At 41.3% G+C, this 16,702-nt stretch overlaps 1 protein-coding gene across 1 annotated transcript in view; it reads left to right on the forward strand.

Moving 5' to 3' along the window:
- Nucleotides 1-15,226, forward strand: part of mtmr11 (myotubularin related protein 11) — a 36,943-nt gene extending 21,717 nt beyond the window's left edge. Inside the window, exons 10-17 of the mRNA XM_038710682.1 lie at nt 669-796; nt 1,828-1,906; nt 2,389-2,459; nt 4,385-4,557; nt 7,472-7,642; nt 7,882-8,100; nt 8,779-9,093; nt 12,984-15,226. Of these exons, the coding sequence (XP_038566610.1) occupies nt 669-796; nt 1,828-1,906; nt 2,389-2,459; nt 4,385-4,557; nt 7,472-7,642; nt 7,882-8,100; nt 8,779-9,093; nt 12,984-13,439 (1,612 nt within the window). The 3' untranslated portion in view covers nt 13,440-15,226. The remainder of the gene's footprint in view (nt 1-668; nt 797-1,827; nt 1,907-2,388; nt 2,460-4,384; nt 4,558-7,471; nt 7,643-7,881; nt 8,101-8,778; nt 9,094-12,983) is intronic.
- Nucleotides 15,227-16,702: the final 1,476 nt, after the last annotated feature.

Below are 16,702 nucleotides of genomic sequence, written 5' to 3' on the forward strand. Positions count from 1 at the left end.
AGGAAAACTAATAACAGGTTTGATGTTATGCCTTGAAGCTGCAATAGGAAACTTTTTTTATGTAAAAATATAAACATTAGCTCTGTGTAAATCAAAATGTCCCTCCTAATATATATATATATATATATATATATATATATATATATATATATATATACATTCCAGCAATAAGTTAGTGGTCTTCTAGGGAAAGTGAGAATCACTAATGTTTTTGTCCTCTTTCGTCTTTGGTATGACTCACCAGCCGTTGAACCACGTTTGGCTCTTGAGTTTATTTTAATCATTTAAAAAAGGCGCAGTGATGATCTGAACACAGGAAACAAAACTTTTGAAATACCCTTGCCATAACAGCAGCTGGACACAGCCTGGAAGGTTTAAGCTGCAGTCAACTTGCACTAAGGAGTACTCTTTTATATTGAATGAGAAACTTAGATGGTTAAACATTTTGTGCTATTTTCTCTCGCAGCTGAAGCAAAATTTAAACCAAGTACTTCTGCGGGCATATTACAGTATGCTCTGGGAAATCCACTCTAAAAGTTTTTTGAAGGCCTTTTACTTCAAACTTTCAACTCTTTGGAGCGAAATCCACTGGTCACAAAGATATAACTACGGAAAGGCATACAAGGCAGCTTGATTACAAAGTAATCCAGTATTGTGCTGTTCTGTAGAAACCTTGAGATGATCCTGTTTGGTTGCCAGTCCTCTCTCTGTGTGGTGGTGGAGCTGGGTGAGGAGCTGCCCTCACCTGCTGATATCCAGCTGGCACACAGCCGCCTGCGCGCCCTCTGTCTGGGAGGTGAGAATAAGACATGAACATACCCATCCATACACAACACCTCAGCAAATGTGTATTTACACACAAACACTAAGCATTTAGAGAAGTGCGAGAAATAAAGCATACACATCTTTCACTTTGAGAGTCCACTGGTTATATAAAAAGGCTTTATGAGATGGTCTTTATTGTTGTTGTCGTCATGTAGGCACTACCAGCACATTCCATTGTTGAGTAAACAGAGAGATAATAAAAGTCATGGTTGTCTACAACTACTGGCCCTGAAACTGAAATGCTGACCAATCTCACACTCTCTCTCTCTTTCTCACTCTCTCTTGCCCACAACAATGTGTAAAGGTCACTGATTATCACGGTGCACACATTTGTCAGCACAGTATTTTGTCTTTTGTGGGTGAGTGCTTCACAGCTCCGAGGATTGTCCTGTAAAAACAGCCACTGTATTTGGTAGGGTTTTTTTGGGTCACATTCAAGATATGGATGATTTATTTTTAAGAGGTAGCTTTTCATTTGTTGTGAAATAGTTGTCCACTCTAATGTTGCTGTAAATAATGAATACTGCTCTGTCAGTAACAGCTGGACTGCAGTATTAAGTATTAAAATGCACTGATTTGAATGTGATTTGTCCCCAATCATTGTATTGACTTTTCAGTACACATTATTAGCTAAATGAGCACACAGCTTTTTGAAGGTTCTCTACGCCCCATAAGACATGCTTAGAGTAAAAGCTTCTAGTTATGTGCAGTAAATAATGTTTCAACAAAAAGCATGTTTTTATCACAGCTGTCTTTCTATATATGTTGAAGACTTAATGTTAGTTGCTGAACCTTCTTAAAAGGTTTATGTATTTTTAACTGTGTGCTCCAGATCACTCCATATCTCATCTCATTGCTGTGTCAACTGTTGTGTACCACTTTTAACCTTTCAGTCAGCTGATATGCAGAAATCCACCTTATTGAACCCCTTTTTAGTTTATGCATTTCTAGTGATTCATAATGTCTGAACATGGTCTGTCTTTTTCTTTATTTGGCTTCTAGATATCTCCACATCTGTGTCAGTGCCTGATGACAAATGGTTATCTACCCTGGAAAGCACCCACTGGCTAGACTATACCAGGTAACAGCTCTGATTGACCAGTCTGGCAATCCAAATCATCCATAACAAAAGGTTATCAGGTTCTTTATACCCACAACTTTTTATTGTTAAAATTGTCCTGTTCTTCAAAACTGTTAACTGGCTAAGGAATTTAAGGAGCTTCTATAATCCTTGAACTAAATACTTTTTATAAGAAAATTATCTAATTAAAGTAATAGGTTGTAAACTAACCTGTTTATGTAGCACTTTCTAAATTAGGCCACTTGATTTTACAAAGGAAAAAGTAATCAGTGTTTAGAGACATTTCAAGGATACATGAAAGCTATTATAGGTCGTTGTACTGCTCCTGAGAGAGCAAAATTGTAACATTAGTATGTGCAAAATTGTTTATTGTGTTTTTAAGTAATTACAACAATTTTTTGACATATTTGTAATGTGAGCACTGTGGAACTCTAATGAGAATAATTTGATTTGAAATTATAAACCTGCCTCTCTGTCTCCAGGTCCTGTCTGAAGAAAGCTTCAGAGGTAGCTTGCCTGCTTCGCGGCGGTCACCTGACTGTGGCACTGCAAGGTGAGTCATGTGAACCAGACCCTGGCTCTTATTATTCAACCCATTTATTATTCACGGCGACCTCCCTCTCATTAATCCCACATTAGGACTTGCCCTGAAGTCGCTATATAACAGCGACAAGCACACTCCGCTGAGCCTACATGCACACTGTCAATGGGCGCCATACAACAGGCTTTTATAGACATGGTTACACCAGGCTGCAGCTGTTCTGCATCTGACAGACGAGACACTTATTCCTTTAAAAGCTGTATTATACATTCATGTAGACCTACACATATGTTCACCAAAAATTCACTATACTATAGCATCAGTTAAAGGGTTTCAAGATACTTTGTTTCTCTATGACTGTCTATCTGGGACAGTTGATAGTGTAGATGTTATGCATTGTCTAATAATTTGGTCTTCACTGGACCTGTTTTTAAAATCTAGTATTGATTTGAATTTTTAGAAGAACAGCAGGCCTGTTAGTGCTGTGTGAGCCCATCACCTACTGGGCTGGGTGTAGCAGTCTGGCGCATTGCTATTCCAGCATCAGGTGAAGGCAGGGGGCCTTGATGAACTGATCCCTGGCTAGACGTGAGAGGTCACCTCTCTGCTGGGGAGAGAGACAAAGCTACTGTGAAAGGTAGAGCTGAACCAACTCACAATCGCTTGGCTCATCTCTACACAAAGCACCTACTCTTAGACCAAACTTGAATTTTCCTTTTCTGGAGTTGCCAGAGGCACTGAGAAGATACTTGCACACGCCCATCTGAGTGTTGGAGTTTCCCCATTTGAACAATAGAAAAGGAAGCTGCTGATTGTTGTTTGTTGTGGAGTAGAGGTGTCAACTGATCACCACTTGGCAGTGAGATGGATCAGGTGGTGGGGAATTTCTTCTGTGAGTGTCTGGCTGGGGCTCCTGTCCACAAGGTCTTCAGCTTTCACCTCCTCAAGTTATTGCCAACCACTTAGTTGTGTTATTGTTGTTCTGACTCCTGATGTTGTTGTTGCTTACGCTACCACAACATTTAATTTTGAAACACAAACATTGAATTTTTTGAAATTTGAATTTTTGTTTGCCGGGCATAGAAAAATACAAAAGGGGGTGATTTAAAAAAGGTAACATTTAGATTCGATTTTATCACTGATTTTACAGACAGAGGACTGTTGTTGAATTCTAATCATCTGGTCTGGCTGCCTGTGGTGCATTCATAAACACCCAGAGAGACAGACCCAACACTGCATTACTCAAACAATGGCTGCTTTCAGTGAAGGATGTTTACTACTTGCTTCTGGTGTTTGACTTTCTCTGCCACTCTGCAGCTGGAAGTGATTAATACCAGGCTAGCCTTTACAATGCCTTTTTAACTGAGAGGTTCATATATCAGTCGTATTTTAAGTCTCCTTGTTGCGGCAGATCTGTAAGTGGCTGGCGCAGCAGTAAATATCCCACTGCAGCAATGACTCATTGCACTAGCCCAAGAAAACTTTGCCTCTCGGTGTGCCTCTCCCTCTTCTCTTATTGTGTCTAGCACTGGGTCTTTGTTATCACAATTTTTATCTGCAGGTCTCTGGATATGTTTTTTGTCTCTTACGCTCTATCTCCCTCTCTCTGTTGTCAGATAGTAAGTCTTAAGAGGAATAAGAACACAATTAAACGGTGGTTGTAAATTCAAGGGTTGTGTGTCCTCAGTGGGGCTTGTTTAATAAACAAGTGAAGTTTCTCATCACAGATTACATACGGTCATGAAGACACGGTGATGCCAGTGTTTTGCTAGTGACAAAGGTTTAGAAATTGCTTATAATAATGTGACAGCAATACTACCGTATGACAGTGTACTACTTGTAACTGCATATCAGGTTGATGTAAAAATAAGTGTCAGGTAATAGCATAGACCTTTGATGACCTTTAAGTATGTGCTCCCCCTGTTTTGAAATGACAGAAGCGGACGACCGGGACATGAGCTGTGTGGTGTCCAGCCTGGTGCAGGTGATGTGTGACCCACACTGTCGGACCCAGCATGGTTTCCAGAGCCTGGTGCAGAAAGAGTGGGTGATGGCCGGCCACCGCTTCTACAGCCGCATCAACTACCACCGTGACAACGACAAGGAGGAGGTGAGAGGTCAAGCTTCACATCAAAACTCCACTGTTGCGTTGGATTGCCAGTGACAATCACACATGTAACTGGAGTCCTGTCTTGCATGTAGGGTTGGAAAATAATTCAATAATAATTGTATTGTGACAAAATATCTTCTCATCTTGATATATCATGTTAAATATCCAAATATCTAAATTTTACTGCCACATTGTGAGATATTGTATACTTAGCGAGTATATTTATTTTTTGTTTTTTTTAATTATATGTTATTATATTATTTGCTCCATTGAAACATTAAACAAATACTTAATGGAATGAAAATGATTTTAACTTAACCATATGATTTTGAAATATTTTATTTAAAGAGGTCATAATGTGCTTTTTGGCTTTTCCCCTCTCCTTTATTGAGTTATATACCTTTTATGTGCATGTAATAGGTTTGTAAAGTGAAAAAGTCCAAAGTCCCCACCCCAAAGGGAGTTCCCATCTCCCACAGAAAACACTGCTCTTAACTGCCTGAAACCAGCTTGTTTATAGTCCAGCCTTTTCTTTTTGTTCTATGTGACTCCACAGCAAAATGCGCGTCATAATGCTCGCCTAGCAGCTAGTCAGACACACCCTCAAAAACACTGGAAAAAAGCACTGAGCTGCAGCACACAGTGACAAGACTGCCTGCTGCCTCTCCTCTCCCTTCCAAACACTAGCTACCCTCCAGGCAGTCGATGGTCATAAAGTTGTTACTGTGATGTAGAGACAGAGCTCAGTTATAACTTTATGGATGAAAGATACTTTTGTTACAGATTAATAACTCACCACTCTGAAACTCTTGCTCCAGTCCATGTTGCTAAGCTGGTAAGGGGAACATATACAGATGAACCGAAGCCGTGTTTACCGGCTTCTCATGACCCGCCCTACTATGCTTCTGATTAGCTAGTAATCCTTAACTAGGAACTGCGCATGTGCAACTCCCAACAAGGATCTTGTAGAGGTAAGATGCATCACTCCATAGCTAAAACAGAGATGTATTATAGAGGAGACATGCCACTCAGTCACATCCTCAATACAACTCTATGGGGAAAGCCCGCAATGGCAAAGATGGCGGCTATCCCGTCCCTCCTGCTAGAAAGCCAATCGTCTGCTTTTAACAGCCAAAGCAGGAATCATATTTCAGCCAATTGCGTGGTTCCACTGACGTAGGGGTCTGTTTTAGATGTAAATTATTTGGGGGCAAAGTCGTCAAACCTTTTCAGCGATTTTTATCAGATTTTATTGCTGATTCTATTCGTGCAGTTTTTATGTCCCAGTGACCAGTAAAAGTGCAGTTCTGGCTCTCCCTTCCTATTCATTCAGATAGGAACCTGATCTCGTTAGTCCGAAATAGCTGCCTGGAGGCGTTGCCAAGATGGCTGCCGAGTGGCATGACTTGCCGATAAGGACTTTGGCTTAAACAAAGCGTTCAACACACAGGGTGAAAAGAGGAGCAGCAGCAATGTGCAGTATGTCAAAAAATATGGTGTTGTAATATCGTGAAACTATTTAAAGTGTAAACTATGTTTTCTGGTGCAACCCCTTAATAAGATTTTGGAAATGAGCATAATATGGCCTCTTTAAATATTGTGACATATTTATATTAAGATTCCATATTTCCTAGCCCAGCCTTCACTATATTGCCTTTACCTGATATTAACACAGGACAGGTTTAAGACACAATCCCATACATTTAAGACAGTAAATCCCTAAAAATTGTATTTCCTCTTGTGAGGGAATTGTGCATAGGGGGCTCATTGTGGGTAAAGGTGAGGTATAGGTTATACACACGTCACGTTCAGGTCACTTGCAGACATAGAAACAGAATGGCCTCTGTCTCTCTAGCAAAAGTTAACGCTGCTGTCTTTCTCTGCATGCGCATGACTGAAGCTGGGTAGATGAGTAATGAGCACCCAAGGATGGAAGATATGGTGCACTTCTTCAATCTTAGAGGTTTACAAACTGACTGTCTCTGCTTCTCTCTGCTTAGAATGCAGTACATGTGACCTCCAGATCCCAACATGACTTATGTAATGTATTTGAGTCTAGCTTCCAGTAGCATGGCTAGCACATATTTAGGACAGCAAATAATGACATTGTATGGCATAGCAGGGGGATAATTATTGTGGATCAAGAAGCAAACTTCAGATTTGGTTTTGGCACTCGGTCATCAGAACTTGATTCCTTCATCCATCCACCTCCTTACCAGCTATTTATTTCCCCTTCACCTTCCTCCTGCCCCTCCTTCCTTGCTTTGTCACTCCCTCTTCTGTCCCACCTCCTTTCTGTCTGCTTTCCCTTTCTCCACCTTTTTCTCCTTCCTTCTACTTCATATCCCTTTCATGCCTTCCATCTCTTCTTCATTTAGTCATCCCTACGTCTAACTTTATTTCATTTGCTCCATAGATTCATCCAACGCTCTAGACGAAGAGTATAAATCTCTCCTGTTCTGACTAAATTACTTTGGCTACCTGTTCTTTTTAGAATTCTACTGAAAATTCTGTTGATGGCTTTTAAAGCCCTTCAAGGTTTGTCTCTGCCATACATTTCAGATCTTTAACTGTATTCTGCACCAAGACCCCTCAGATATGACAACCAAATGTTCCACTGTCCAGACTTAAAACAAAATGGGATCATACTTTTACTGTTTTAGCTCCAAAACTTTGTCACACTTTAAAAAGCTTTTAAACACCCAGTTGTATAGACTGGCATACAATAATGTATTGCCCCAATGGTTTTATTTATCTTTCATATTTTGTTTTTTCAGTGTCAGTGCCCATTACCTGAAATTGTTTTTATAGTGTTTATGCACATCTGTGATGCACCTTGTAACTCTGGTTTTGTTAGATGCTATAGAAATAAACTTCCCTTTCTCACTAACTTCCCTTCCCTCTGTCCCTGCAGGCTCCAGTCTTCCTGCTTTTCCTGGACTGTGTTTGGCAGTTGTTGTCCCAGTATCCCTCTCGCTTCCAGCTAACAGATGACTTCCTGTTGGCCTTGCACGACAGCATCCACCTGCCGCTCTTCTCCAGCTTCCTGGCCAACTGCCAGCGAGAGAGATGCAAACGCTCCCAGGTTCTGGACACCCCAGAAGGGCTTTGATATCTTCCGCCTGATTTTTAGGACTAAAAATGGCCTAAAAGGCTGTCCTCTAAAATGTATTGACTAGGATTATAAGCATGCAACTCTGGTGTGCCACCTTTTATAGTAGAGAGTGAAATTTTATTACATTTTAAAGTCATTGCAATATAAGTTTTTTAACAGAAAATTGGTAACAACATAAACCTTTGAAATGTATATCCTACTCTACCCAGAACCTTGGGCAGTCCTACACTCCAGTAAATGGCTGGAGAGATGTGCTTCACCCGGATTCTTCCACAGATCCATCTGACCCTCCTCTGCCCTCGGTATGGGACTGGGCCCTGCAGTACAACAAGCATAGACTAGACCGTTTCACCCAACCTGTCCCCCCAATCCCTCCGCTCCAACCGCTGCTCAATGGCAATCTGAACACCAACCCAGATGCACACAGGGTAGGTCTGCCAACTATCTTATGATGCAACATACCCTCTAGTGGCCATGTTGGGAGCTACATGTTTAAAAGTGGCTGACACCGGAGAGCATCTCATGTTGAGATGTTATTATCCTTGAAGTTTTTAACTTGAAGTGGATAATTTCAGTAGTGATAGAATAATTTTATGCACCAACAGATGTCAGTTTTTACTATGACATTGCTAGAAAGCAACACATTATTTTCCACTGACAATATTCACTGATTTACAGAATAAAGGCAAAAACCTAGGGCAGTACATTGTGTACATAATGGGTTATCAGTATCAGAGAACACGAGGGGCTGTTTTCGTTACTAGAAAATTGTCTGATCTCCTTATTGAGCTGACATCTTTTCAGTGCCTTGAGTATTTGCTCCCTCTTGTGGTAGTCATATAACACCCAACAGGGAGACCACAATGCTTTTCAAACTAACCATTACCCAATTTCTCTGATTTAATGCTCTTCTGTGGTTAGAGGAGTACAGATCAGTGAAATAGGCAAGTAAAGTATTTATTCCTAAATGAATACCTTAGGTAAACTCTTTACGCGCATGGTTGACACCCACAGGACAAGATATTAGCTTGTTATTGTGAATTAAACTTATAAGTAACTCATCCATTTGACTGACAGTATGTATTGCTCCCACATCTGCCCACCAGCTGACTGACGTCATCCCTGGCTCCGTCTTCCTCCTCTCTCGGGGCACCTTCTCCTGTCCTGCTAACCTGCTTCCCTGGCGCAGTAGCAGTTCAGGCGTCTACAAGAAGAGCCACCGGAGGGCAGCGTCCTCTGAGAATGTGCCTGGCCTGGAGAGGCTGCTGAAAGCCTGGGCCCTGACTGAATTTCCGGGCCTCACTTCCAACTCCGGACCTCAAGGACCACTTGACCCCTATGAGCCCTTACTGCCCCTCCTCATGGGGCCCTGCATGGGCCTGTGGAGGGAGTGCTACCTTCGCGGGGCACTCCATGCGCAGGTACGTTGGCAGTGTCCCGTAGGATGTTTGGAATACTTAAATAGAATGATCCATATACTTCTCTCGAAGTCTACGTGTGTGACTTTTTTGTTAGTGGTCCATAGGGACATGTGAATTTCAAGATGCCCTGTTTTGCTTAAAGATAAAGGGGAAAAATACATACATATACCTTCACACATTTCCTCCCAGCTCAATGTAGTTTTTTTTTTACCTAGTGAGCTTGGAGTAAATGTTAGATTTGAGCTGATTATTTGGTGCTACAACAAAATTAGAGAGTGTTGAAGTGGTGACTGACAAACAAAAAAGGCTATTTGTCAGTTAGTGTCTGCAAAATGTAATAAAAAGTTTTTGGTAAAACATTCCACTTCAGGTGAAATTATTTTACATTTTACATTAGGTGTTCCGATCAGGATTTTTGGGCCAATCACCGATAGCAGGATCGGCCGATACAGATACCAATCACTGGTTCTATTTGAAGCCTTTTATTTATCATGTAGCATTATACAGCATATTCATTTACATCTACTCACTTAGCTGACGCTTTTATCCAAAGCGACTTAAAATTGCTATACATGTCAGAAGTCTCCGGAGCAACTAGGGGTTAAGTGTCTTGCTCAGGGACACATTGGTGGATGTGTCAGTGGGGGATTGAACCCAGGGGAGGGAGACACACTATGGTAGAAGTTTAACAAAATATGTTTATTAAACCAAAATTAATCAAATTAAGGCTGGTGCCAATCAGCTCTTCCTCTGTGAAGAAGAGAGAGAGAGATAGGCCACACCCACACATGACCCCACAGGGCGCCACACGGGTCTCTCACACCAAAGGCGTGACACCAAATTAAGGCTGGTACCAAAGTAAAGATGAATAAGTATGGGGTATAAACATCAGTGGTTTCAGTCAGGTCAGGATGATGGATGCATGGAAAATGTGTGTGAGGGTGCTGTAATGTGCAAGAAATAATAACTATCAACTAAAACAGCATGTCCAGAAACCAAGGCAAAGGTGGAACCTGTGCAGGGAAACAGATGGTAGCAAGTTAGCAGAGCGGTCCGCCCGTCCTCAGCCCCTAAGAATGAGAATAAAGCGTTAAATACTCTACAGGGCAATTAGCCCAGGTGCCAGAGAGAGAGTGAGATAGGGCACACCCACACGTGACCCCACAGTGCGCCACACGGGTCTCTCACACCAAAGGCATGTGTCTTATCCATTGTGCCATCACCACCACCACCCCTCATTTAATTAGTCCTAAATTTAACAGATGATAAAGTATCACGAAATGACAACTGTTTATTTTATTGCCAGGAAACATGAGCAACAAATTCCACTCCCCCTGTCTTAGAGTCTTAAGATAAGTTTGCCTGGTTACTGCAAACATCATATAGCTCAACAAATATAGCTTTCCTGTGGACTAAACCACAAAAACGGAACAAACAGCATCTTAATAAATTTAATTCAACTAAAAAAACTGCAACAAAAAAGGCTGTAGCCAAAATATTTGGGAGATAAAGAAGCAAAGGCATCATGAGTCAATGACAAACTCTGAAGTAGCTGCTTTTGTTCTGGAAAGCTCAGGCAGGTTCTGTGGGCTTTAGGGGGCGGAGAGTGGGCTACAGAGAGGAGTCATAACTGTTATCATTGAGATTTGAAAATAAGGGACATTTAAATAAATAAAAGTACAAGACTCTGAAGTTTTTCAGACAGTCCGCCGACTCGTCGTGGCCATGCAGTGCAAGTGACGTTGAGCCCAGTTTCACAGTATTGTCCAGATGACTCCCGCTGTTCTCATGTTTTGCAACCCTCTCAGAACGATGAAGATGAAAACAGGCACAGGACGGTCTCCCTCGAAGTATAACGTTAACAGCCAGTTACAATTTTTGAAACGTGATTGCCATCTACACGGACGAATCGGAGGCCTCTCCTAAAATAAACATCATAGTCTGTTACACCTTATGGTCAGAGGTTATCCTCTTAAAGTGACAGAGCCTAATATGAGAACACTTGTATACTGCTGTTCACCTTTTAACTCAAACCAAGGGGTTACATAATATATACAGTATATAGCATTTTTATGCATATGCTCCTTGCTGTGGCCCCCCACTAGAGGCGCCATTGGCAGAAATGTAGCAAAGGTCTCTGTTTTAAAACGAAAACGGAGAGTGAGAGGCAGTCAGCTGATTCTGTGGCACCTCTCTTTGCATCAGGAAACTCTCTCTGCCTGATGCACTGTGGGTCAAGACAATTAAATTCCGGTTGCGGGCGGCATGTGTATGAGATGAGCACGACTGCGACAGTTTCACATGATCGCTCCTGCTTGTTGCTCGGCTTCTCTGATTGCTGCTCAACTCTCATTGTAAATTATTAACTGGGCCCATTAGTCACTTCCTGTTTGAAAAGGACTTTGGTGCTTGCTAGCTTTGAAAACTGCTCAGACTGCATAGTGAAACCATTTTAGCTGGCGTTGAAAATTTGTCTGAGTATTGCATCATCTGATCGGCTTTTCTGATCGGCCTTTTTAGAGACCACTGATCAAACTAGTTAAAGCCATTATTGTCCGATTACGATCGGTGAGCGATTGATTGGAGCACCCTTATATTACATAATAAAACATTCAAAGCCCAACATACATTGTAAAAAATGATATTATAAATTATACATCTGTATATAGAACTACCAAACTTAGCCTGTCTAATTTAAATATTGCAGAGTGCGGATGTGTTATTGGGTTTATCAAGTGGGCGACATCCTCCACAAATGTTTTATTAAATCTGGCCCACGGCACTTCCGGAAGACTCCACATAGGCCTATCTGCTGTTTTCAGCATCATCGTGTCCTCTGTGTTGCATCCTCTCACATCATGACTGCTTGTTCAGTAGATGACGTTGTCTCTTTGATGTGCAGATTAGTTGGGAACTGTTGATTAACAGCCCCAAATGTGCGGTACAGCCTTTGTGATGTCTGTACAACAGCACGTCAATCAGTGTCCCCATGGTGATGTTAAGAATAGTTGAGGCCTGTGTGGGTGGGTACAGTCATCTGTTTTAAGGGAGCTGTAGAGAAACAAGTAAAACCACTAAAACACCATCAGGTTAACAGTTTAGAGAGTTTAGATTCAAATGCTGTGCTTTTGTGTAATTTAAGTGTTTCCCCTACAGTTTCACACACCATTAAATTGTGTCTCCAGGCCAAGAAAATCCCGTTTCTTTCTTCTTCTTTTTTTTTCTTTCTGGCATTCAGGAATCACTGAACATTTGTGACTGGGAACTTCTGCACAGCAAAATGTTAAGACAAACACCAGTTCACATCATTGCCTGGTGAACTAGAGCAAGAACCAACTTTAACTCTTCACTTAACGTTAAGTTTCATGTGGTTGTTGTTAGGAGTTTTGAAGCTTTTACACACAAAAGTCTTGAAATGACACTAAACAACTCATGTATAAACAACAAAACCCGTAACCACAGAATCAGAAATAGCTATGCATCTCTCTAACAATGTCAATGAAACTGAATATTGTAACATTCATGTAGGATGTAGCATTTGATTGCACAGGTTTACCTAAAACTGTTAATTCGGTACTTTATGGCTCAGAGAATAAGATATATCAGGGTTTTCATACACAGATAATACTTTATTGTAGGATCAAATCACTGTTGGTCTTTTCATGGGATTTGTTGACGATAAGAAAAATACTTATTCCTTAATGATGATTTGAGTGATTGAGTGCACCTATCAGAGGGTTCTCTCTCTGGTGGGTGTGCTCTTTGAATATATGTCTGCCCTTAGTAAATCACAACCGTATCCTTATTGGTTCTCAGGTTGAAGGATGAAGAAGTTAAGTTAGTGACCACCTACTGTAAGAGAAATTGACCATGTTGCTTACCATCCTCAGGCGTTCTCCCACCCCATCTCTGCAAACCACCCCCACCCTGTGGAGCGGCTAGCCCTGGAGGTACAACAGCTCAAAGACAAGCTAGCGCAAGTGTCCACAGGCATGGACCCGGACCCAAACCCACCCACCAAGAGGGCCGAGCACCGGCGGACCGACACCAACCTGAACCAAAACACCAACAATGGGACCTTCCTCTTCCCAGCACCAAAACCTCAGAACACGATGACACCCAGAGTGGCACCCCCTCCTACCTCCACCAACCAGACCTTCAGGGGCCCTCCGCCTACCTCAGCTCCATCATCCAGGCCTGGCCACAAAGACAGTGGTGGCGGCAACAAGCACACCTTCTTGTTTGGACACTCTTCAGTAACAGAGGCACGCCCTGACCAACGCTATTACCCAGCCCCCAATAACGCCAAGCTGCCTAAGAGCAACGGGCCTTCTATAGTGTCCTGAGGTCTGCTCCGCGCCTTAACTGTTCTTATATATATGATACAAGCCTGGTCCACCCTGTGACCAGGTACTATAATCAAATCACCTGCCTGCACATATGAGACTGACTTATCCCTCAATGTTAACATGTACTGAGAAGACACAGATGTGTGTTTCCAGTCAAACCGTATTTGTTTGACTACAAGGTGATTTAAAAACATTTGGGTGGACTACAGTGAACTGCAACAATATGAAATAATCAGTGCAAGAGCTCTTGACTCTGCTACTTATCGTCTGTACTGTATTAAAAATGTGACAACTGTTTTGTATATTTGCAAAGAAAATCTTAGTATTCAACATTCCACTAATGTATAGATCTAAGAAAAAAAAGAATAAGGGCTGAAGATGCTTAATGTACCAACAGGACTCCATAAGCACATCTTGCAGTATCTTAAAATGCAGTGGAAGCTGTCATGACACATTTTGTAAGCGTCATGCCACCCTTCAAGAAAGACAGAATGCTTGTAGTTTCCATTTTTAACTTCTTATCCAAAATGGGTTACAGGGATTGGGCAGGACATAGTGGTGTGATAGGGTGGGTCTTAAGGGCACTTTGACAGGATACATGGCAGTGAAGAAGACTTAGATTTTTTTTTCAACTGGCTCTTTAGATCTTATGTCATGCTAATGTGCAAAAAGACTTCCTAGTCTTTGTATATTAGTTTCATCTAGAAAAGTAGAATATTGTTTGGAAGCCATCATTTTTGAACTCCAGGCGCTGTGACCAGTGACTTTAATGTGGAATTTAGGGCATGAGCTATTTTGGTACTGCTCTCATATCTTTCCACTTGCATGCATGCTTGGAAGCAGTGAGGCATATATTCAGTTCATATTAGCCAGTATGTGTCTGGATGTGGCTAAAGTCACTGCACATTAGTGCAGTATAGTTCAGTTCATTCCTGACTGACATGATGACAGTGCTTTAGTAATATAATGTCATCTAAACTTTCATCTTTCTTTTTTACCTTGACCTTTATCGGTCATACATATATAAATAAATAAGTGTGATTTCTGGATTGTTTCTGACCAAATTTAGTATTATTTTTGAAAATTTCTCCATTTTGTGGTGGAATTGCAAAAATTGACATACCTTGAGATGGTAGCAATGTTGGAAGCAAAGGGAAGCTTATTTCTCTGTTTACTTTTTATTTGATCAATTTCCCTCCTCCTGCCTGGTTGTGTATTAGTATGCAGCCAGCATTTAGGTCAAGGACTTGGAAGTGTCTGACTGTATTTAAAGCACAAAGGGAAGTATCTGGTCCTGCACCTTTAAATCCAAAAAGGTTTTCGTTTGCATGATGTGGGTGTCAAGTAGATGCACTTGCGTCATTCCCACGGACGAATAATATTGCACCTTTTGCATGTTTTTCTAAACAGATTTTTAGGCAGGATAACGGTTGTCACATGTATGACAGATTCCAAACTTCTCATGTCAAAAGGTACCTCATTTGATAGCACTATGAATTATTAAATTGTTGTAAATATTATATCAATATCAAGACATTGATTTCAGCTTTCCAGGTGTGATGCCAATGCATTTGCTTGGCGTCAATGGAAAAAAATCTAAGGTCACCTTTGCCCTGTTGCATTGAAATTAATTTGGTCTTCTGTTGCACCTCTTGGTCTGTATCATTGTATAATTTAATGTTTTTGGTACGAATGTCACTTAAATTTGCCAGATGTACATAATTTTTTTGTATCAGCATGTTTTGATTCTGATAAATAAAGTCTTATCAGTTCATGAACTCTCAGCTTTGTTCATAATCTGAATCTGTGCCATAACAATAAAAAAATTAAAAAAACACAACAACAACCAATTCTCACACACAGCTCACAAACTTTATTTTTTAACAAAATAAATATTTACATATGATCTGGAACACCTAAAAAGTAGCATGGCACTGTACAATAGAATTAAAATATAAAATCCAACTGTCTTGCATGATATGTAAAGTCAGAATAAAACAATGTGCAAAATGCTCAATACTTTCACAGAAAATGTAAGAACTTGACCGACAGGAAACGTTAAATATACAAAATATCTACTGCACAGTTAACTCGTAAAGCTTCTGGTTTGGTCCCTCCAGTTTCCAACATTATGTTCAGTAGTATGAAACTCTGTGTTTCTATACACAAGTAACCTGCATGCTATTAAAAATACTGGGCCAAAATATAAAAGACACATTTTGTTATGACGGCGTGCAAAATTTCTAGCATCTATTGAGATGCATTTTGGCACTTTAAACCTATGGATGTTAGTGTTGTGCATTCTCACATGTTTCACCTGATAACCACAGACGATACAGCAAGAGAGACAGAGTAAAATAAGATGGCCGTTAGTTGTAGTCCATGTCACCGCATAATCATAGCAGTGGCAGTGCATTAAAAATCAACCAGGTCATTCCTCCCACAAAAGAGCTCCAGCTTTAACCCCACCGGCTGCCATGATCCTTCCCTGTGACCTGCTGCTGCAAGATGCCGTAGGGCCCGTAGAAGTACCCAGAGGAAGAGGGGCCGAGGCCCCCGAGCTGGCGGATGGACTTGCACATGGGGCAGGGGTAGTCAGAAAGGCCCTCAATATCTTCGAAGGCCAGGTTGACGATCTGGTCACAGCAGGGGTCGCAGTAGAGGTGTCCGCAGGAGAGGCGTTTCAGGCGGGCCTCGTAGGAGATGCAACACTGGCAGTGCGGCAGGTCGGGGCCCAGCGACAGCGAGCCAGTCAGGGAGCTGCTCTCCAGGCTGCCTGCCTGGCTGGAGCTCTGCTTGGTGGGCGACCTGCGAAGGAGGAGAGCAGTCAGGATGTGAAGGCAAAAGTCAGACAAAAGATCCACACAATAGAGCAGAAAAGATGGTCGACTAAATGAATGGTCAATCTATTTTGATAATGAATTAGTTGTTTTATATGTAATTTTTCGAGCTAAAATGTCCCGCTCAGACCGAATCCTTTGGGAAACAGGCTTATTTGCTTTCTTCCACAGAGTTATATTGATATCACGCTCTTATCTGTCCGTTAAATATGGAAGTAGAACCAGGAGATGGTTTGCTTAGCATAGCATGAAAACTGAAAGAAGTAATGGTCAAGTAATTGTTATAATGAATTGTTTTTATATGACATTTGTCCCCTGTTGTCTGCTTTATTGTAGGAATGCAACTTACAATTATTTTCATTATACATACGTAATCATCCTAATGTCCCAGAGCTACAGGTGATGTTTTTGTATTGCTTA

This window comes from Micropterus salmoides, unplaced genomic scaffold (assembly GCF_014851395.1).
Source record: "Micropterus salmoides isolate LMB-PRFRI ecotype aquatic unplaced genomic scaffold, ASM1485139v1 Ms_hic_scaffold_11, whole genome shotgun sequence".
Lineage (NCBI taxonomy): Eukaryota > Metazoa > Chordata > Actinopteri > Centrarchiformes > Centrarchidae > Micropterus > Micropterus salmoides.